The 22,879-nt window shown below is 40.0% G+C and overlaps 2 protein-coding genes across 6 annotated transcripts in view; one reads left to right on the top strand and one right to left on the bottom strand.

Moving 5' to 3' along the window:
* Positions 1-2,535, bottom strand: part of trak1a (trafficking protein, kinesin binding 1a) — a 51,732-nt gene extending 49,197 nt beyond the window's left edge. For both annotated transcript variants that reach the window (XM_031278316.2, XM_036006517.1), the window contains exon 1: positions 1,974-2,535. The gene's annotated coding sequence lies outside the window, so the exon portion shown is untranslated. The remainder of the gene's footprint in view (positions 1-1,973) is intronic.
* Positions 2,536-4,576: 2,041 nt separating this feature from the next.
* ulk4 (unc-51 like kinase 4) overlaps positions 4,577-22,879 on the top strand; it is a 110,809-nt gene continuing 92,506 nt past the window's right edge. For 3 of the 4 annotated variants that reach the window (XR_004898557.1, XM_031278305.2, XM_031278303.2), the window contains exons 1-16: positions 4,693-4,805; positions 5,575-5,715; positions 6,138-6,237; positions 6,546-6,685; positions 6,782-6,944; positions 7,637-7,738; positions 7,859-7,942; positions 8,063-8,138; positions 8,590-8,730; positions 9,046-9,377; positions 9,866-9,935; positions 10,365-10,431; positions 10,789-10,881; positions 11,216-11,276; positions 11,431-11,630; positions 14,223-14,269. Coding sequence is in view for 3 of the 4 variants with exons in the window: in XM_031278305.2 (XP_031134165.1) it covers positions 5,578-5,715; positions 6,138-6,237; positions 6,546-6,685; positions 6,782-6,944; positions 7,637-7,738; positions 7,859-7,942; positions 8,063-8,138; positions 8,590-8,730; positions 9,046-9,377; positions 9,866-9,935; positions 10,365-10,431; positions 10,789-10,881; positions 11,216-11,276; positions 11,431-11,630; positions 14,223-14,269 (1,814 nt within the window). In the remaining variant the exon portion in view is untranslated. Of the gene's footprint in view, positions 4,806-5,574; positions 5,716-6,137; positions 6,238-6,545; positions 6,686-6,781; positions 6,945-7,636; positions 7,739-7,858; positions 7,943-8,062; positions 8,139-8,589; positions 8,731-9,045; positions 9,378-9,865; positions 9,936-10,364; positions 10,432-10,788; positions 10,882-11,215; positions 11,277-11,430; positions 11,631-14,222; positions 14,270-22,879 lie in introns of all 4 variants that reach the window. The other variant, XM_031278304.2, reaches the window with a different exon arrangement.

Genomic DNA, 22,879 nt, shown 5'->3' with positions numbered 1-22,879 from the left:
TTAGTAAACAGAATGTGCCTTTGGAACATTGGATGAATGGTTGCTGATAATGGGCATTGTAGATATTGCATTAAAGATCAGCCACCCCTCAGATCAGCTGGTATTCTGTCTATAATGGAGTGGAAATGACCCCAAACTTTTGACCAGTTGTGTGTGTTTTTATATATATATATATATATATATATATATATATATATATATATATATATACACACACACAAAAAACACACACATACAGTATATGAAATTTTGTTTAAAATTTCTTCTTACTCAGTTCTTCTTACTACTTGTTGTATTAAAGTCACAGTGATTACTACTTTACTACTTTTTTGGTGCCGTTATTGTTATAAATGGCAGTAGTACCAGTGTGTCAACCATGATCAGCCAAACAACAGTCAGCCTCAAAGGCAAAATGAGAAACTCCCCGAAGACAGTGTTTATTTAACACACTTACAAGCATGCTCACACTCGCCTGTCTTCTTGCAGTTTGTATTGTGCTACATTTGATTGTCTTTCCATCTGATTTTTTGTGATTTTTAAAATTCTAAACTCAGCGAGCTATAAATCCATAAAGCTTCTCTACAGTGATAGTGTGGAGTAAAGGAGCTTTAAGGTTAATATTGAAGCCCTTATTCACACATAAAAGCTACCTTTGACTTTTTTGGCCCTTTCAAAGAAATGTCTACCAATATACTAGGACCTAGTGTGCTAGTAGAGTCATCTGTCTCTACTAGCACACTTACATGGAAGTCAGCAAATATGCACTGTCTTCTCTTGATCAACTTGCCTTTTTTAATGCCATACCAGAATAAATAAATGCATGCTATTCAGAACTTGAGAAGGAGACTAATTTTGGCCATGAGAAGCAATTTTCATTTGCTCAAGCCTTTGAATGTGTGTGTGTGTGTGTTGTGTTGTATGTGTGTGAGGTCAGATAAGAACAAACACCCCCCACATCCCATCTGTCATACGTTCTATCTATCTGTGGGAAATTTGAGCTATTCAGGTCCAGCTTCTGATAGTGTGAACGTTCTTAGAAGTCTGTTAACAGTGAGGCCTGCTGTGTGTCCGAGCAGTGAGACGGTGCACAGGCCTTCCACAGATCATGTGCCGAGTTGGCAAAACCCCAACTGGAACCTTATTTAGCTTCTCAGGAGTGGCTGAGAACCCCTCCTCCTCAGCAGAGGAACTAAAGTAAAATAAAATTCACTGACCCCTCCATACCTTTCACACAAAATATATGATATGGTGTTGAGGCCTCTTCAACACAGTCCACATTTCAGTCTAGCTTTATCAGCCTTCTTTTACTGGCCTGAGGCTCATTATCTCTATTTCCTTCTTTGTGACTGGTAATGATTGTAATGGGAAATCTGAATAAGCTAAATCTATTTGGAAATAAATCAATAAGGGATAATGGGTTTAACTTGAATTCACACAAAATTACATTCAATGAAAACAAACAAATGCCTCTAACAGATTTACAGTAAAAAACAAACAAACAAACAAAAACATGATGGCATCACAATGCATAGTATCAAAAGTTTGTTCTGAGAGGTAGTTGTAATCATCTTCAGTCAGAAAGCTTATTGAGACTTTGGTCACTTTTAATGAGTGGAAGCGGGTTTACTCTGATAGGATTAGATTTCACTAATCTGAAATCAATCGTATTAAAATGTGCCCACTAGCTGCTGTGACAAACTCACAAGGCTGAACATTTTCACTTTCTGAGTCGGACATAAGTTTGGGCAGAAAACAGAGATACTACTGAAAATATATATGAGTTTCACTGATGGAGATTGGTTTAAAACATGCCATAACGTTTTAACGTTAACTGTTCCTATAATGCGTTACAAGTTAGTCATAGTTACCATGCAGTTACCGAACCGTGTGGCACTCTGCACCTGCTCAAGTAACGTTATCCCAAATGATCAACTTTAAATCTGAGACGTTCACAAACTCAAAATACTTCTTACCGCTTTAGTTGGTCGCGCAGACTTCCCTGAAGAGGCAGAATATGGCAGAATAATTCAGTTTTCTCAGTTTGGCGACAAGCTAAAGACTATTCAGCTGTTCACTCAGTGCGACTCTGCTCGCTATCTGACAATGCGGTTGATCGTAAAATGCTACCATGCGACCGGTGATGCGTCGAAGTCTGTTTTCCCGTAGATATGTGGGTCCCCTTATATTAACCTGAACTTTACTTTATCCCTAACCACAACCACTCGTCTTCTGAGATTCTTAACCTCACCCCAAACTTACCCAAACCCCAACCAGTTATCTCTGCCACGCCTAATGACCTAATATTACCCCTACCCCCAACCATGGAGGGCACCCCCACGGGAAACAGACTTCGACACAGACCGGTGTCAGAATATCAAGCCACAATTAGGCGGAAAACAAGCCAAGTGAACGGACGAATACAGAAGATGTAATTCAGAGTAAGCCCCTGCCTGTTTTCACTAAACTTCAGTAGCTTTTTTGGCTTCCTTCGCAGGGGTGACTGAATGAATTGCTTGATGGAAACAAAGCTTCTAGCAGAGCTGAGACAAGGTAGAAATAATATGGATCTACATCCGGTGTGAGTAATTTCAAAATAAATGACATTAATATGAGTTTTTCATTTTTAGTGGATTGTTTTGCTCACAATACACATATTAATCTGTATAGACCAAAGTGTTGCATTCATTAAATAGATACCCTAAAAGTTAGTTTGTAAACGTTCTGCTTGCCTATACAGTGCATACAATGTGGCAGGACAGATATGGAAAAAACTATTATAATATGATGGTGGAAGAAAGCTTTTTAATTGTTGAAGATACAGTATGTGTTTCATTCAATCATTTGTACAGTGCCACATTTACTGACAGTATATTATATTTTCCAACTAAAAACATAAATACTGACATCTATATAAAGCAAGGCCTGCAATATTTCCAGTTTCCAGTAAATAATGACACTATCTGTGTGTCAGTCATGTGTCTTTGTTGTTTTATTGTCCATCAAACACACTGAATTGAACAGGAAACCTAAATTGCTGCCTCAGTGGTCGGTTTGCTGGTCAGCTTGAGATATCAATTTATTTTTGTAATTCTGGTCAATAAAAAAGCTATACATTCCTGATACATTTCAGTATTCTTGCTGTGGCAGGTGATCACCACACAGAAAAGGTTGTCAAAACGTTGTCACTAGTCATTGTAACAGCCTACTTTTGAAATTTGTGTTCATTACATTTATGTATGTATTTCTGCAATGTTGTAAGAAGTTGTAGATAAGTTGTAAATAAATAAACGTGGTGGAAAACGTTTTTTTCCTTTTTAATTGAATTTATTTCTTGCTTTTATTTTGTAGAATCGGGAAATGGTACTCTTAGCATCTTTAGTTAACCTTACAGGTTATGGAAGTTTATCGTGTGTTGACCTCCGGTCACATTGACCCGTTTTAAATTTTTGTTTTATATCAGAAAATATGGGACGTAGAAATAAGCGCTGAAAATGTTTTTTTTTTCAAGGTTGAAGGGAAGACAACACAAGGGTTAAGTACTGTGACAGCATTTCCACTGTCTCCAGCTATACGCAAGGGGTTTTTGCCCAATAACAGATCAATCAGGACTCTGCAAGCCTACAGTTAATTAAAATTAAAAATTAAGTTAAATGTAATTGCTTGTTAAAATATACAACATATCTCCAGCTGCCAGCAAAACATCTGTCAGCTGCAGCCGTAAATGTTCCCTATAGCTGTCACCAGATGACAGTAATGGAGACAAAGTTCAGTAGTGATAGTGACTGGCTACTGGACTGTAGGCTTTCACAACACCACCGTAAGAAAGACACTAATACTTTTGGCTCATCTTTAAATGTAACACTAAAAAAGAAATTTGGGATCATTCTTGGAGTCTGCTGAGTCTCATGGTGCTGACAGCATCATGCAGTGGAGTTCTCATCTGTTACACTGGGGTTTGGTGAATTTGAAGTCTCTTTGAAGAATTCATGCATCATTTTACATCTGGGACAGGGTTTGCAATAAGTGGATAATTTATTTGTGATGGTTGATCCCGTTATGGGACATGTGCACATCTTTAAAATATTAGCTCATTTTGTCAACATGTCATGAGACCCTCAAAATCTAGTTAACACAAAAATGGCATTGTTCCAGTAAAGGAGGACTGGTAGGTGGTAGCTTGAGCCAATGGGAACAATTGTAGGTATAGGCTATACAGAGCAGGGTGGAATGTGGGGGCGTCATATATATATATATATATATATATATATATATATATATATATATATATATGCTATCATGGGCCAGGTGATAATTTGTGACTGTTACGGGTACAAGAAATTTAAACATGGGCTGTACTAAAAAAGATGAATACAATTCAGTTTTAAAGAAAGAAAATTCAAGAGCCCCTAAAATGTAAATAAAATCAGATTCAGATTCATTTGTTTAATATACTTAAATGCCATACAGTCATTTCGATGACGAGTGTTGCTGTATTCCATGCGCTTGACCATGCGCTGGCTGTTGTGTGCACTCTTGTATCCTAGCGACGCAGGAATATACCATGTGGAGGTGGTCAAGTTAAAAATCAACACAAATCTTACAATACAACTAACCTCTTTCTTGAATCATATGTATGTGAAAATATTTCATAAAGAGAACTACACTTCTTTATACGCATGTATGACTTTGGTGAGTAGATTTGGTTTCTATTTTATATGAAGGACTCCAGATTTCCCTATTCCAGTTGGAATTACGTGGCCCATCACGCTTCCGCCATCAAACAGCGGGTCTTGAAGAGGTAAGAGGTTATAAGGAAACCTTAGTAAGTGTGGTGAATAGTAAACATTATAAACAGTATTTTGTGTCTCCGAGTATAGTTGCAGGCAGCTTTCATGTAATTACGGCACGTTTCCTTTTAGGTGCTGCAGTTAATTGCAGCTTTGTTAAACGAACAAACCTGCCTGTGCTGTGTCGCACCAAATAACGTTAACGTTACAAGCCAACCGTTTGCTTCTAAGTGACAGTTAAGGCTAACGTTAACGCTAAATATGCTATTCACTATCTAAAAGTTAACTCTCTACTTCAAACATGCCCATTTAATAAAGTTGTAGTAGCTAAATTGTCTAGCTGGCTTAAGTAAAAACTCTTTGACGCAGTTTTTTTTCGCTCAAATTAAGTCGTCATAGGTGCCAGGTGTTTTGAGCTAACTAGCTAACGTTAATTAACGTTAATTATCAGCTGGTACATTTTACAGGTAACGTTAACGTTAGCCATTTTATATTGCATCTAGCGTCAGTTGTGGAAAATAATGTTAGCCGACAACTTGAATAGGTTTCAGGCTATAATAATTGTATGGACTATAATTATTAACAATACATTTATTACGTTTCTTCTGTTGGAGTGGATAACATTACAGCAAATGTGCAACATGATAAAGTGAAGATCATAAAATACTGTTTGGTTTATTTCTGATATTTTTCTGCTTCTTTTCGTCATTGATAACAAACTCTCTTTAGCTCAACATCTTAAAATGTCTAATGATTATGACTTTAGACCTTTATTTCTTTTCTACAGTGGATGGAGAACTTCATCCTGTATGAAGAACTTGGGGCAGGCAGTAGCTCTGTTGTCTACAAAGGAAGAAGGAAGGGCAATCTCAACTATGTAGCTATCATCTGCGCCGACAAAGCCAAGAGAACTGCGATCACTAACCATGTATAGTTCTTTAAACTGTATAAACTTATTAAGACACCTGTGACATTTTCATAAGTTTTAGTTAATTAGTTTAGATGTTTTAGTAATGGTTTTATGCAGGCGGAAGAGGCCTGGAATCACCAACTATGAAATAATGTTTTAAAGAGTTATATTGACTTAAAATTCTACTAACTAAACTGTTATCAGTAAAAAAATAAAAACGGTATGCATTATTCTTAAACATCAGAGTTTTAGGCCCTATTTTCAGTTCAATCAGTTTCCCAAATTTCTATCAACATTGTCTACAGTACCACACAGTCCTGACTGAGATCATAGGGATACTGCATGTGAATTATTTTTAGGGAGAATTTTGCTTTTGAGCCTTGCAATAAAGAATACCTACTGTACACATTTAATGATGTCTTGTTTCTGTCCACTGTTAGGTACGTCTCAGTCAAGATCTGGATCATCCCAACATAGTAGGCTTCTACGAGTGGTATGAGACAAGTAACCACCTCTGGTTGGTAGTTGAGCTCTGTACAGGTCAGTAATTATTTCTGGCCCAACTGATAAGCAATGACGCACCATTAGAAATGCATTAAAGCAGCTTAAAACTGATAATATTTCACAACTAGTAAATAAATACTGTTTTCTATGATTAATGACAGATATTCACTTTCAAGTATAGATTGTAAACTGGCATGTTTTTACGCAGCATGGATTGTTGGTTTTTAAAACAACAGGTGTCAGTCTTGCTCTAAGTTTCTTTGTCTCTCTCTCATGCTTTCTCTCTTGTTTCTCTTTTTTCTCTAATGGTGATCTCTCTTTTTTTCTCTCTGTCCATCTATCAGGTGGTTCCCTGGAGTCTGTAATTGGTCATGATGGATGTCTGTCAGAAGATGTGGTGAGGAGATTTGGATGGGACTTGGTCAAAGGACTGAAACACATCCATGAATTAGGAATCATTTTCTCTGACTTGACCCCTGCTAAGGTTTGCCTCTGCATTCATGTGTCTATAGGACTAACAATATAACAGCAAAATTATGATTATTATTATATATAGTAACTCTTCTTTTGTTGCCCATAGATCCTACTGGATGGTAGTGGCACTCTGAAGTTTGGTAACTTCTGTCTGTCCAAGGCAGACGGAGAGACACTGGAGGATTTATTTACCTTGCTCTCTACATCTGAGGAGGCAGGGGAAGGAGATACCAAGGAGAACTTTGACAATACGAGGAAAAGATTACATGGTCAGATGACAATTCTTTTTAATCATGTCAGTTTCTATATACATTGCATTGTTGATGGAGAAGCTGGCCAGTAGATTAGCTAAGAGGAATCCAAAAATGTACAATGTTTTGATGGATCCAGTTGAATCGGGACATAGCTTAGGCTATACATGCTGAGGGAAACTTATTGATGGCAGGGGATCACATGAACAGACAGGCAGGGATTCTATGTGACAGACAGGGTTGAAAATCATGCAGAGGAAGACTTGTGGCCAGCTGAGGAATGGCTCGGTGTACAACAAATGGGAGACCTATTTTAGATTACAACAACTCTTATGTGGGTGAATTCTGAAGGGCAAGAGGCAGATGTGGGAGAAAAAGGTGATGGAATAGAGTAGCTGTTGTTATGACATGGTGATCAAACTTAAAGCTGAGGATATGTCATACTGTGTGTACTAGAAAGTGTACTGTATGATAATTGATCTAAAGAAGTCCACTTTTCATCAGTAATTTTAAATGATTGGTTTAAAATTAGCCAACATATTGATTATTCTTCACAATTTAATGATGACCAAGAATATGAAAGCTTATAAAATGTACAAATGTAACAAAGGATTTTTTGATGAACTCTACATCAAAAAATCCTTTGTTCATGATAAGGATGCCTGTCTTTTTTATTTATTATTTATTTATTTATTTATTTATTATTTCAGGTCCTCCAACTTATAAAGCTCCAGAGGTTTTGCAGGGATCAGAAACCAATATGATCTCTGATTTCTGGGCTCTGGGTTGTACACTCTACTACATGTATACTGGTAGTTACACACACACACACACACACACACACACACACACACACATTCATTCATATGATGCATACAGTATTATACTATACTGTGTTGTAAACATAAACCCAAACTGCTCTTGCTTCCCAGGTACACCTCCATTCTATTCTGATAACTACACAGAAATGACAGAGATGATTTTACATCAGGAACCACCCTCTCCCAGACAGACAGGTGACTCACATACACACACATGCTGGCACACAGGTGTTATGTTTGATATAAATACTTTTTATTATAGAGTAGTTTTTTTTAATTTATTATTAATGAAGTTATCTTCTGTGTTTGTTACAGTGTTTTCAGCCAGTCCTCCCAGTGAAGACTTCCAGAATCTTCTGAAAGGCTTGCTCAACAAAAACCCAGATAAGAGGTCAGGTTCACACACACACACACACACACACACACACACACACACACACACACACACTCCACACTCCCACACTGTTCTACTGTTTTAAATTACAAGGAGCAAGTTGTTGCTTAATTGTCCTTAAGGTAGCTTACATACATTATTTTAACAACACAATGCTGCTGGTGTTATTGTGTATTATTTATGTATCTCAGTCTAGTTGGTTAAATGTCATAAAGTTATCTGATCACTTTGCCTTAACATAGTAGCTTTTATCTGTACTGCACATTAAAAAGAAGCTTTATTAATAATTAATAAAAATAGACAACTGGAGAGTTTCTAAGACGCTAAAAGTGCAATTTAATTAACTGCAACATTGAATTACTTCAGACTGCTAATGTTAATTGCATGTTTAGCTTAGTGTCACATTTCTGTGTCCTAATGTTTCGTTTTGTTGTTTTTTGTTCATTAGGATGGACTGGCCAGAGTTGTTGGACCACCCTTTCTGGACACAAGTACTAATGGAGGAAGAGGGAGAAGAGGAAGAGGAGGATGAAAAACGGGATCTGGAGGAAAAAATTAGCTGTGAGGGGGTTGGTTCAGCAAGCTTGAGGTGTGTTGATATAGTATTTGTTTTTATTTTACATCTCCTGGAGACGTTTTGTTGCAGCCATTTTACTACATACAGATGCATTAGTTATAATGCACACATAAATGGTAGATGCAGATACTTGGTTCAGTCTCTTTTAATTCACTGGAAGAGGCCACACATTTTAAAACACCTTTCATGCAATACAATTCAGCAGCACAACAAATAGCCTACAGCCTTACCATAACAGTTAATCAATACAGTTCATATGCTGCATTTTTTCCCCTCAGTTGAATAGTTTGTGTTAGTGTGTTTTTTTTTCTTCCAATACCTACACAGACAAACAAGGATCCCTGACCCTTACCCTCCAGGAAAGGCAGACAAGCTTCCCAACAGCCATTCGGCCATCACCCAGCCAGCCCATAGGATTTCTAAGAAACTAATATCATCACAGACAACAGCTGCAACAACTTATAGACCATCTGACAGAAGGACTGATTGCCAACAAGCTGTCAGACACACAACTTGTGGAGCCTTATTGAACAGCCAGGGGTTGAATAGAAAGATGGGAAAGGCGAGAGGAGAGGAGGAGGCAAAGACAGAACATAAATCCAAGCTAACTGGGGCCCAGATGTTTCACACACTGCAGCCCAATAAGTCATTCATACTAGGTAAGACATTCAGATGTCGATGTTTATGTGTTTTAGGCTAGACATGGGAGTTTAATACTTGGCCACTACAGGTTGTCATTTTGAAATATGATATAAACCACTATCATCATACCCCTATGCAAGGCTGTTTTTGCAGCATTGAGAAATTGCTACTTGATATTGTTGAAAGGACAGTCACAACAGGCATAATCAGCAAACCTTTTACTGCATAAACATAGAATATTTAGTATGGGTTTCATTCCTTTACAACCCTTTTTTCTGTTTTGTTTAACCATAACAGTTGTATGAACATGGCTGTAGTAATCTGGTTTTCTAGATAAGCCAATTTTGTTCTATGTTCTATTCCTTTCCCTTCAGCTGCAAACATCTGATTACAATGCATGCTCCATCTTTTACCTGTGTGGCCTTTACTAGGCATGTGTCTGAGACACGTGTCATAATGTACTTTAGAAAATTGGATTTAGTATCTTTGGTGCTTCCTTCTCCAGATAACGTATCAGAGCTCAGGCCAAAGAGTGGTATGGATGAGGACAACACTGAAGCCATTTTTCTGCTCAGGTATTCAGATCAGTCTATCTGCTGCCTGTCCACCTGTTTTGCCAGGGTTTGCCTGGGTCACAGGGTTATAGCTGTTCTGCCAGGGTTGTCTACTTGTTTTACCCTAAGCTAATTGATGGCCTCGTTCATTTCTTCTTTCTGAAGAAGAATGTGAATCTCAAAAGCGTTACACAAAATATTCTAAGTTAAACTCTATCCAAACTCTTATATTGCATATACACATCTGCAAATATTCTACAGGATAGTAGTATAATAGAGCACTGTAAATTTAGAACGAGTGGCCCCTGTGGTAACACATCTGTCCTTAGCAATACTATGCTCTACCAATTAAGAAACAGTACATGGGATCAGCCTCATGCACATATATCCAATGTTCTCGCTATAAGCAGCTAGCAATATTTTTTATTATCTTTTTGTTGTTTTTTCTAGCTCCTGTGCCAACTCAAGGAGAAGCTGCAGTATCTCAGACTCTCCGAACCTGACCCCTACGCCTCAGGTTACTGCCACTATACTGTTTACTCTGAAATCTGCAAGAACATGTACACAGCAGAGACGAGTGGTTCATGCTAATATAACTCAACTCAACTTTATTTATACAGCACCTTTCATGCAAACATGCAGCCCAAAGTGCTTCACAGTGCAAAATTAAGACAACACAGATGAAAAACATTAGAAACTGGTAAATTGGCAACTTAGTTACCATGCCTAAACCCAGTGACACGAAATATATTCACTTATATGTCTAACATTAAAGACATGTTACCCTCTGCTTCCATCTACTGGTGTGCCTGGTGAACGTCACTCCTCTTCTGCTGAGGTTGACTCTTCTTTCTTTCGTTTCACCTCCGCCAAGACCAGTACTGGTACTGACATCATCTCCTGTGTGAAAGCTCTTCTTCATACTGACTTTGATCTGACTGTCACCCCAATCATGGACAACCCCAAGGTACAGACATGCACTATTATTGGACACAGATACTTAAAATACATATATTTGACCTTTTAATGATCTTGAGCAGTAATTGTCCTTGTGAAGAGCCTTTCCCTATAAACTCATCTTACAATTAAATTGTGTGAATAAACAATATTAGACAACATTTCTGAAAACTGGGTTTTAAAGTTTTATGTAAATCGTTTACTGTAATGAAAATGCTTGCATACTGAATTAAATGGAACATAGTTACTAGGTCATAAAGAAATAGCTACGTTTAAATTGTCATACGGATATTAGACAGCTCATACTGGCGCTTACTGTGTTGTGTTCTCTTACTGTTTACCAGATTCTTAAGAGTCCTCCTGTGCGATTTGATCCCAAGATCCTTTGTGTACCATCATATTCAGGTTGGTACCAAGTTTATTTTTGATTTATGTTGTTTTTTGAGTCAGTATCAAGTGAGATTTTATCAGTTTCCTATAGAAAGTGCAGAGGATCTATGGAGTGTGTGGTCATTGGCCCCAATCTGTCTTGATGCTGACTTTTTCTCCTCTCCCCCAGTTCAGAAGCTGCAGTCCCTGAGTGATGAAGAATGGACTTTCTTCCTGTTACAGCTTTGTTCATCCCTTGAAGAACAGAACCCCTCTGCTGCTCCTTCTCCTCACTCCACAGCCACTCGCTCCAGACTTAACCTGCTGTGCTACCTCTGCTGTGTGGTTGGACACAAAGTTATTGCTAACAGGCTGATGAACTCAACACTGGTAGGAAAACATGTATTTACTTAGGATACCTGTTAAAATATTGGCCTCATTTTGACCTGGTATTAAAACCGATCTGAGTGATTGGATCTAAGTACAGGTGTGAATGCACCGCATTGATTGAGATCCAATCACTCAGTATATAATAACCTTATTTTAAGTTTTATAAAACATCCCTGAATTCACCAATTTGTAGGATATTACTACTGACATTCCTGCTCTTACTTCACAACTTATCCTTTTTTCTTTATTTAGTAGTCTCGCATTGCCAGACCTATCTCTACAGCTCTGTGTCAGTGCTGTAGTAACCCGGTGAGCCTGAGTGGTCAGAGCAGCGGCTAAAAACTGTGAAAGGGTTTAATTTTCTATAAATTATTCACAATAAAAGCCCCCCGTTATTTTATTATGTAAAAGCTTTTATTATGAAGCAGCAAAATCCAGAAATGTTGGGTCTTCATCAGCAGTAACTCAATAAGATGACTCCTATAAGCAAACGTGAAACGTAAAATAAAACAGATATAGAAACTAAACTTCAAACCACAGACATTCAGTTAGAAGCTACAAACGTAGTGAGAGCTGAACACACTGAGACTTCTGAGAAAATTCTTTCTCCCCTGCACAGGTGCCGGCGCCCGTCAATAGACATCCCTGTGTCGGCACACAGACAGTGCCTTTTCGTTAACGTTAGTCGAGTAACAACTGGCATTTATACATATCGCGTCTGGCCATCCTAGGTTTCTCATCGTGTCTGGCCATCCTAGGTTTCTCGTTACGTCTGGCCATCCTAGGTTTCTCATCACGTCTGGTCATCCTAGGTTTCTCATTGCATCTGGCCATCCTAGGTTTCTCATTACGTCTGGCCATCCTAGGTTTCTCATCGCGTCTGGCCATCCTTTCTCATACTCACACACAACCAGCCTATAGATGGCAAACTGAAATAATGTATGTGTTTATTTGCATGTGGAGCAGGGAAGTTACATCCGAGTGTGTTCAGGGTTGTCGGTCGGTCGCCCCGTGCCAGACCGGGGTGTAGGTAGTATCGTAGTATCAAAAACTGAGGAGGACACGCTGTTGGATGCTGTCCTCCTCTCCTACTCTTTCTTCAATGCCTAACAAATCTATCTCTTTCTCTCCCAGTGTGTCTTTCTGCGTGAGCAGGTCGGACTGTTCAGCTCTGTTTCAGACTAATACCTCCGGTTCAGGCTGGTCCTCATCCTCAACACGTGCCTTTTTCAGTCACTGAAAATACTGTTCAATACTCATCTGGATTGAAGCAGCAAACATTAAGTGTAAGAGTAAAAAAATGACATTATTTATAATAAGTTTATTTGATTCACAGCTGCAACAACCCAACTGCATTTTACCGCAAACTTGCAACCAGTTAACTTTCTAAAGCAGGCGCAATCGCTTGTTTGCTAAGAGTCGGGTCGGGACTCCAACGTTAACACACTGACAACATTGTATTCAGAATATAAAATATTTTTATAGCACTTTTTAATGTGTGATTGTGTAAAGGTGTTCACAAGATACCAACCTTTCGTGAACCTGTGAATTTCGCCAGACAGTGTTTTCATGGAGACAGACACTGAGGGATGATCGAGTGTGTGTGTGTGTGTGTGTGTGTGTGTGTGTGTGTGTGTGTGTGTGTGTGTGAGAGTGAGAGAGAGAGAGAGAGAGAGAGAGAGAGAGAGAGAGACGCGTGAGTGACAGAGAGACGGAAGAGAGCAGGGAAATGCAGCTGAACGAATGCTGCGTGTTTTAAATAGCGTTAAAAAAAAACGAACGAACGAAACGCAATGTGTGGTGGCAGGTGTTGATTGTGCGGCACACCGCCACAATATAGTCTATGTGTGGGAAACACTGCGAGCTGTCCACTTGTGATCACTCAGATTGGATTTTAATACCAGGTGAAAACAGGCTCTAGTTTTTCCCATTTGTGTGTATACTGTAAACACATACAGTATTATAACTTTTTATATAATCACTTTTTGTTTTTCTTGATCCTCAGTCCTTGTGCTCCCTCTCTGACACATTTGCCAATCACATTTGTCAGCAAAGAGCTACACCAGGAACATGTTACATGTGCAAGGTTCTTGCTATTGCTTCCAGCTATTAGTCAAGTGGGAGTCATTTGTGCAGTGACAAGGACATAGTCCCATACAATTATTCAAGGTTAAAAAAATGACTTCTCGTTTTTGTCTAACTTTGAACATAAAATACCTGAGAACATACATTTTTCAACATTAAGAATTCAGTTATAATAAAACCTGAAAACATCAACTCTAAATAATTTTTGGATTATGACTACTACTAAGACATATCAATACTGCTACATTATTAAATGGTGTGATAATAGTTTTGTCCATATCGCTCATCTGTGTTATTCACCCATCAGACTTAAATCAAATGTACAATTGTTCAACCAACCTCGCTAATTTTATTTGAATTTAATTAAGTTTATTAAAATGTATGATGAATCTCAAACCCATGTTTTGCTGTCATGTAACATAATTTCTTATATGTTAGGATCTTAATCGTGTGTGTCTTTCTTCTATCTCTCTAAATTTGTCTCTAAAATCTACTTCCTTCATTCAGCTTCCAGTATTGACCCAGCAATTACGACAAGCTCCTAACTGGGATGTGTAAGTACATTATGTATGTATTCTCTCTTTTAGCCAGGGAGCATAATTGTGCCCCTTGCAGTAATGCAGTGTTTACTACCGATACACAGTAGAAATGAAAACTAAAATAATCATTGGTGGAGCTGAACTACAAGCAAAACTACAAGCAACTAGAAAATGCATTTCCTGCGGAAAATGCGTGGGAATGCTGAATAGCTGAATTGCTAAAGCTAAACTGGTTGAATAGCTTAAATCAATAGGAAGAAGTTGAAGTAGTGAGAAGAGTTGAAAAAGTGGAAATCGTTTTAATACGTATGAATTTCATTAAAAAGTTAAAAGCTTATGCTAAACTGAACTGTTGGCTTCAAAAGTTGAATAATGACAAAAGACGTAGAACATTGTGAGGTCTGAGTATATTTTTTAACTGATAATCACTCACAAATGCAGAAATATGAAACAAATAGTACGAAAAATCTTAAAGCTCAAATGCACTACACTGCTAAAAAATCAGGAAAATTGTTAGAGTTGGAAGCTAAACTGCATTACCCAAATGAAGAGCTAAAATACATTGTTAGAAAAGCTTGAAGCTGAACTGTAATACTGTCAAAGATGAAAGTTGAAATGAATTACCTAAAACGGCTGAAAGAAGAAATACTTTGTATTATTATCAGACACTGCATAGAACGAAAAAGCATCAATCTAGCTGATATGAGATGTGAAATATATTAGGTAAAAAGAATGGGGCTGAACAAAAGGAAAGAGAGGACAGAGAGAAGGAGAGAAGAGAGGAGAGAAAGAGAGGAGAGCCAAAATAAAACATGAATAGCTGAATTGTTAAAGCTAAACTGGTTGAAGAGCTTAAATCCGTAAGAATAAGTTGAAGTAGTGAGAATAGTTGAAAAAGTGAAATGACATCTTGATCAGGGACATATTGACTGATGTACCCCAGTGGGATTTGAACCAGGATCTCCCACACCAAAGGCATGTGCCCTATCCACTACACTGTCATCTGTATAGATCATGAAGGTTCCTTTAGCACTTATAAAGCCTGTCTTTGATCATTAATCACCACACCTGCTAATGAGTGTGAGACAGTGTGAGAGAACCGTAGGTTCTTTATATAGAAATGTAGGTGAAAGTATGGAGGGGTTGAAAATGTTGGGAGCTGAAGAAAATTTGAAGGATTTGAAGCATGATCTCATTGACTTCAATGTTAAAGGAAAGTGTTAAAAAGCTTAATATTTTAAAAAGTATAAGTTCCGTCATTAGCTGAAAGAGCTGAACATTTTAAAAGTTGAATGGTTTTAATAGCTCAACGTATGCAGAAGTTACAGAGAGCCAAAAAACGTACGGAAGAGGGAAGAAAAACAAGAAACAAACAGACAGAGACAGACAGACAGAGAGAAACAAACAGACAGACAGAGAGACAGAGGCAGGGAGAAACACAAACAGAGAGACAAAGACAGGGCGAAACAGAGACAGACAGACAGACAGAGAGAAACAGAGAAAGACAGAGACAGAGAGACATAGACAGACAGAGAGAGACAGAGACAGACAGAGACAGAGAGAAACAAACAGACAGACAGAGACAGGGAGAAACAGAAACAGACAGACAGAGACAGGGAGAGACAGAGAGAGAGACAGTGACAGACAGAGAAAGAGACATAGACAGAGACAGATAGACAGACAGACAGAGACAGACAGAGAGAGACATAGACAGACAGAGACAGAGACAGACAGAGAGACAGAGACAGACAGAGACAGATAGACAGACAGACAGACAGACAGAGACAGAGAGACATAGACAGACAGAGAGAGACAGACAGAGACAGACAGAGAGACAGAGAGAGACAGAGACAGACAGCAGACAGACAGACAGAGAGACAGACAGAGAGACATAGACAGACAGAGAGAGCCAGAGAAAGACAGAGAGAGAGAGAGAGAGAGACAGAGACAGGCAGAGACAGACAGAGACAGACAGAGAGAGACAGAGAGACAGAGACAGAGAGACATAGACAGACAGAGAGAGATAGAGACAGGGAGAAACAGACAGACAGAGACAGGGAGAAACAGAGACAGACAGAGAGAGACAGAGACAGACAGACAGACAGAGACAGACAGAGAGACAGACAGAGACAGAGAGACAAAGACAGACAAAGAGAGACAGAGACAGACAGACAGAAGTGGAACACTAAAGATGTAGACTAATGTTCATATTACTGCCTGTAGTATTCAAGTTGACTGTGAAAGGGTTGTCATGGTAACGTATGACCAGTGAAAACACCCTTTGAAGTCTGTGATGAGAGCTCTTTGATCTTTAATCAGGTTAACGACCGTGTCACCTGCTGAAACTGTCAGCTGGCCACACTGGTGCTATTCAAAGACACAGAGCAAGCTCTCAAATAAAGCCTCAGACTGCTAAAACGATAAGGGCTATCGGTGAAATTATGTAATCGTGACCACCACAAGGCCTTTGTGAACGTATTCATGTAAAATTTATGTTGATAAACTTAAAAATGTGGGCATATCAGCGATTTAAAAAAGTGGTTCGCTCTGCGTTTCGCTGGGAAATGTGGAGGACATTTAACATGGCCGTGAATGGAGGGAGATGTGGAACTCTTGTCATTTGGAAGCTCATCGAGCCAAAAGTATAAAGCATATCGCAAAACTGAGCACATTGCCTGAAACTAGACAAAAATACCTACGTTTTGATGTATAAATTGTGTATGACAATTAGATATTGTGGGCGTGAGAGCAATTTATAGAGAGGGGACAAAGATATTATTTATATTTTTTTTAAGGTGCTGCACTCTAGCGATGACATCATCCACTCTGGCAGACGCCACACACACTCATTAGAAACGCAGAAAAATCCTGAAATGATCACTAAACTTAAACAGCTTTTTCACAAAAACTGTAAAAGATATCAAACTGAAACGATATAGCCTAATACCTGAAGTTTTTGTGAACATTTTAAAGTTTGTTTGGCGTCTGTAGGTGAAAGTATGGAGGGGCTGAAAATTTTGGGAGCGGAAGATTTGAAGCATGCTCTCATTGACTTCAATGTTAAAAAAAAGTCAAAAAGCTTAATATTTTAAAAAGTATAAATAGTAGAAAAAAAGTTGAAGAAGTCCCATCATTAGCTGAAAGAGCTGAACATTTTAAAAGTTGAATGGTTTTAATAGCTGAAGTATGCAGAAGTTACAGAGAGCCAAAAAACGTACGGAAGAGGGAAGAAGAAGTTTATAAAGAACAGGATAACAATAGTTGGCATTCCCACTAATTAGGGGACCACTAAGGTCTATATAAGAGACTTCAGATACAGCATTAGGGACCACTAAGGTCTATATAAAAGAGACTTCAGATACAGTATTAAGGGACCACTAAGGCCTATATAAAGAGACTTCAGATACAGTATTAGGGGACCACTAAGGTCTATATAAAAGAGACTTCAGATACAGTATTAGGAGACCACTAAGGTCTATATAAAAGAGACTTCAGATACAATATTAGGGGACCACTAAGGCCTATATAAAAGAGACTTCAGATACAGTTTTAGGGGACCATAAGGTCTATATAAAAGAGACTTCAGATACAGTATTAAGGGACCACTAAGGCCTATATAAAGAGACTTCAGATACAGTATTAAGGGACCACTAAGGCCTATATAAAGAGACTTCAGATACAGTATTAAGGGACCACTAAGGCCTATATAAAGAGACTTCAGATACAGTATTAGGGGACCACTAAGGTCTATATAAAAGAGACTTCAGATACAGTATTAGGAGACCACTAAGGTCTATATAAAAGAGACTTCAGATACAATATTAGGGGACCACTAAGGCCTATATAAAAGAGACTTCAGATACAGTTTTAGGGGACCATAAGGTCTATATAAAAGAGACTTCAGATACAGTATTAGGGGACCACTAAGGCCTATATAAAAGAGACTTCAGATACAGTTTTAGGGGACCACTAAGGTCTATATAAAAGCATCCAAAGAGCACCATTTCATAGGACCTTTAAATAAGTCTATCATAGTTATTATATTAGATCATAGACACCATTTCCGGGACTATTTGCACCGTGCATTAATATTGCCGCCACACCAGGGGTCATGGTCACTTTCTGCGAGATCCAGTTTCCAACTCACACTGTAGATTTTTTTCATGGCAAACATGTTGACATGTCATAGTAGGAAAAGCACAGGTGTATTCAAAACCATTAATGATGGCTGCATTCCACTTAGGAGAGGCCCTGGTATTGTGCATGCTGACTCACTGAAATAGCTTACTGGGACACTTGATGGAATTGAGCCATCTTTAAACACAAGACATAAAACATTACAACAGATAAGATGTTTTCTGTGCCACATTTCGTCTGCTTTCTGTGTCGGAGGAAGAGGCGTGGCTCAGGCACATCATTAAAGGTGCAGTAGGTAAGACTTATAAAGCTAACTTTCTGTCATTTTAGCTGAAACTGAAAAAAAATCCGGCTCCTCTGGCTCCACCTACAGCCTGCAGTGTGATTTGCAAAAATCCACTGCTCCCTGTTCAGATGTTTATTTTTATTATTATAATTTATACTCTTTATTGATCCCCAATGGGGGAATTACAATTTACACTCTGTTGTTATTACACACTACACACAGGCCTGAAATACACACACACACACACACACACACACACACACACACACACACACACACATGCTCCGGTCCTTTTACATGCACTAATGGAGAGATGTCAGAGTGAGTGGGCTGCGACTGCTGAACAGGCGCCCTGAGCGGTTCGGGTGCACCAATCAGGGCCAGGGGGGGTGTCTAACTGCGTGTCAATCACTGCTCATGCACACGCATTCATTCTCCCTTGTGTGTGTGTGTGTGTGTGTGTGTGGGGGGTTAGGAGACCGTTTTGGGCTTTAGCAGAAAAGGGGGAGGGACTGAAAAGTTGTTGATGTTCAAATTTGTTGGCTAAGTCCTGGATCTTCCCAGTCCTACCTACAGCACCTTTAAACCAAAACTACATATATTAAAATCATAGGATTTATTGATTATTCCTAAAACAAAAAAGTAAACTGATAATATCAAATAATTCAAGTTTGTAGCTGATTTGACAATAACCAGTGTATATTCTAAAGCATTTCTTCTTCATAAAACTTTGAATTGCAGCTGTGTTTGAAAGGCTCTGTGACACTAAATAAACCTGTTTAGTCTTAAAGTCTAAAGCTACATGAGACTCGTAGTAAACCTGCAAAATCTCCCTGAAAGAAATGCTCCTGTGTTGTTAATTTCATTATTTTCTTTGGATGACCAACATGTACCTCCAGACAAAAACCTATATTTAGTATATTATATTTAACATATAAAATAATTTGAGCTAAGTTATATTTTGGGGATTCAGGATGCAAATGAGCGTTTGTCCCCTGATTTATACATCAAACTATATTACACATGACTGTAGTGCAACTTAACATTTAAACAATAATAGACTAGCTCAACTTAACCAAATTGCCTCAACAGCAACTAACTAGGATTAATTAAAGAAAACCACAAACAAGGTCCTGGTTTTATACTCACGGCAAACGAGCCCCCAACTTGTTACGACCGGCTCACAGGCCACAACAAAACAGGGAGATGCACAGCAACGTAACAATAATAAAGTGACATTTATTAAATAATGATGTAAACAAGAGAACGATGAAGTGTGATTGTCAGTATCAGTGATGAATGAAGGTGTATGGATGTAATGGAGAATGTGAGGTGCATGTTGTCAGTAGTTAACAAAGGGAAAACTCAAACAGAGAGAAAACATGTTGGTGTGCAGTCGGGAGAATGCGGCCGCCTGGTCTCGGGGCAGGCGGGGTTAAATAGTCTGGGAGGACCGGCCAGGTGATCACAGTCATCTCATTATCTCCTCCGCTACACCTGCAAGTTAACAAGACAAACCACAGTACACATGTACGACAGGCCCAGGGCCATCACACCAACAAACATCATTTTTATGCATTTATTTTAAAAGATTATTTGTGTAGCTAGTGTTTGTGTGTATGCAGTAGTTATTATATAGTTGTGAGGAATAGTTTCAGTTTTCTCACATCGCCACAGGACGTTTTTGGGGGTGGCGGCAAGAAGCTTGCGCATAGGTGAGGATTAAGGTGAGGGTGTGGGTGCGCAGACCTCACTCCCACCATCTTCACTCCTACCACATGGACTCCACCTGTGCCTGTCCCCAGGTGCAGGTTTGTCTTTGGGGTTTGCTCCCCTAGCCACTGTACCCTCCCGAGGTAACCCACGTAGCTGTGGGGTTGCCTTCTTCCGCCTTCCCAGCCGTTGTGGTGGTTCTCACACCAACATCTTCCGCCTGCGCTGCCGTTGGGGTCTTCACTATTTACCCATAGCTGGGGCTATTTACCCATAACTGGGACAGTGGTTGACGGGCATCAGGGCGTTTCCACTCACCGATGGGCCTGCATGCCACGTCTCTGGGGCCCACTGCTGCTCCGAGATCCTGTACAACTTAGCCTGGAACCACAAGGGACCAGTTACCATGTGTGCCACGGGGAGGCGTGTACGAGATCTTGGCAGTGGAGAGGCTATGTACCGGCTGAGGAGCCTTACACACTCGGCTCCTCTTTTCGCCCCTGAAAACAAAGGGCTATCCGGTGGCAGTAGCTGAAAGCAGAGAGTGGCAAGCAGAAGCAGCATGCACTAACTACAAGCACTGCTACTGCAACACTACTGCACTGACGCATCACACGCCCTGCATGCAAACACGCACACACACACACACACACACACACACACACACACACACACACACACACACACACACACACACACACACACACACACACACACACACACACACACACACACACACACACACACACACACACACACACACACACACACAGAGAGACCGACACACACACACACACACACACACACACACAGAGAGACAGACAGACCCACCCACACACAGACAGACAGACAGACAGACCCACACACACAGACAGACAGACCCACACACACACAGACAGACCCTCCCACACACAGACCCACACACAGACAGACCCACACGCAGACAGACAGACAGACAGACCCACACACAGACAGACAGACCCACACACAGACAGACAGACCCACACACAGACAGACCCACATGCAGACAGACAGACCCACACACAGACAGACAGACCCAGAGACAGACAGACCCACACACACAGACAGACAGACAGACCCACACAGACAGACAGACCCACACAGACCCAGACAGACAGACAGACAGACAGACAGACACTATACAAGTACAAATACTATACAATTCCTCAGCCAGGCAGAAGCCTTTTGTACCACTTCTTCTTCTTTGGCTTTGTCATCATCTGGCTCTGAAGATCTACCAGCTGGGACCTCATGGTGCTCTCGGTCCTCTCCCAGTCCTGCTCTTTTTCCTGCTGAGTCAGCTTCAGGCTTTCTGTGGCCTGTAGGAGGGATGCCTTGTCCTCCTTCCACTGGTTGAGATTACTCTCCAGCTGCTGCTCAGCCTTCTTCAGAGCAGCCATGAGGTTCTTGTTGCTTTTGTCCTGCATCTCCAGCTGGGCTCTATGGGAAGCCTGGGATCTTTCCAGTATCTCCTTTGCCTCTTCGTCCTGTTTTTGGAGAGCTTCCCCCATCTTGCTCAATTTATCCTTCAGCTCTTGAGCTTGAGCCCTCTCAATCTCTAGATAGCTCTCCAACATCACGTTGGTGGTCTTACCTACCGCGAGCATCTGTCTCTCTTTACCAAGCTCCATCTTCTGAGTCTCCACATTATTTTTAAGTGCCTCCTTCTCTCCCTTCATCTGCTCCAATTCGACCTTCAGGTCTTCAGTAATGAAGTACTGCAGCTCAAGGTCTTTTTGGGTTTTTCGCAGTCTGTTGCTGATTTTTCCCAGCTGGGATTTCAGATACTCTGTTTCCCTGGGTGGGGAGGGGACACGTTCAGCCAGAGCCTCATCCAGCTGGGCTCTATGGGAAGCCTGGGATCTTTCCAGTATCTCCTTTGCCTCCTCTGCCTGTTTTCGGAGAGCTTCCTCCATCTTGCTCAATTTATCCTTCAGCTCTTGAGCTTGAGCCCTCTCAATCTCTAGATAGCTCTCCAACATCACGTTGGTGGTCTTACCTACCGCGAGCATCTGTCTCTCTTTACCAAGCTCCATCTTCTGAGTCTCCACATTATTTTTAAAGGCCTCCTTCTCTCCCTTCATCTGCTCCAATTCGACCTTCAGGTCTTCAGTAATGAAGTACTGCAGCTCGAGATCTTTTTGGGTTTTTCGCAGTCTGTTGCTGATTTTTCCCAGCTGGGATTTCAGATACTCTGTTTCCCTGGGTGGGGAGGGGACACGTTCAGCCAGAGCCTCATCCAGCTGGGCTCTATGGGAAGCCTGGGATCTTTCCAGTATCTCCTTTGCCTCCTCTGCCTGTTTTCGGAGAGCTTCCTCCATCTTGCTCAATTTATCCTTCAGCTCTTGAGCTTGAACCCTCTCAATCTCTAGATAGCTCTCCAACATCACGTTGGTGGTCTTACCTACCACGAGCATCTGTCTCTCTTTACCAAGCTCCATCTTCTGAGTCTCCACATTATTTTTAAA

The sequence above is a fragment of the Sander lucioperca genome, chromosome 10, assembly GCF_008315115.2.
Source record: "Sander lucioperca isolate FBNREF2018 chromosome 10, SLUC_FBN_1.2, whole genome shotgun sequence".
In the NCBI taxonomy this organism is placed as follows: Eukaryota; Metazoa; Chordata; class Actinopteri; order Perciformes; family Percidae; genus Sander; species Sander lucioperca.
This window is presented reverse-complemented; position numbering and strand designations above follow the sequence as displayed.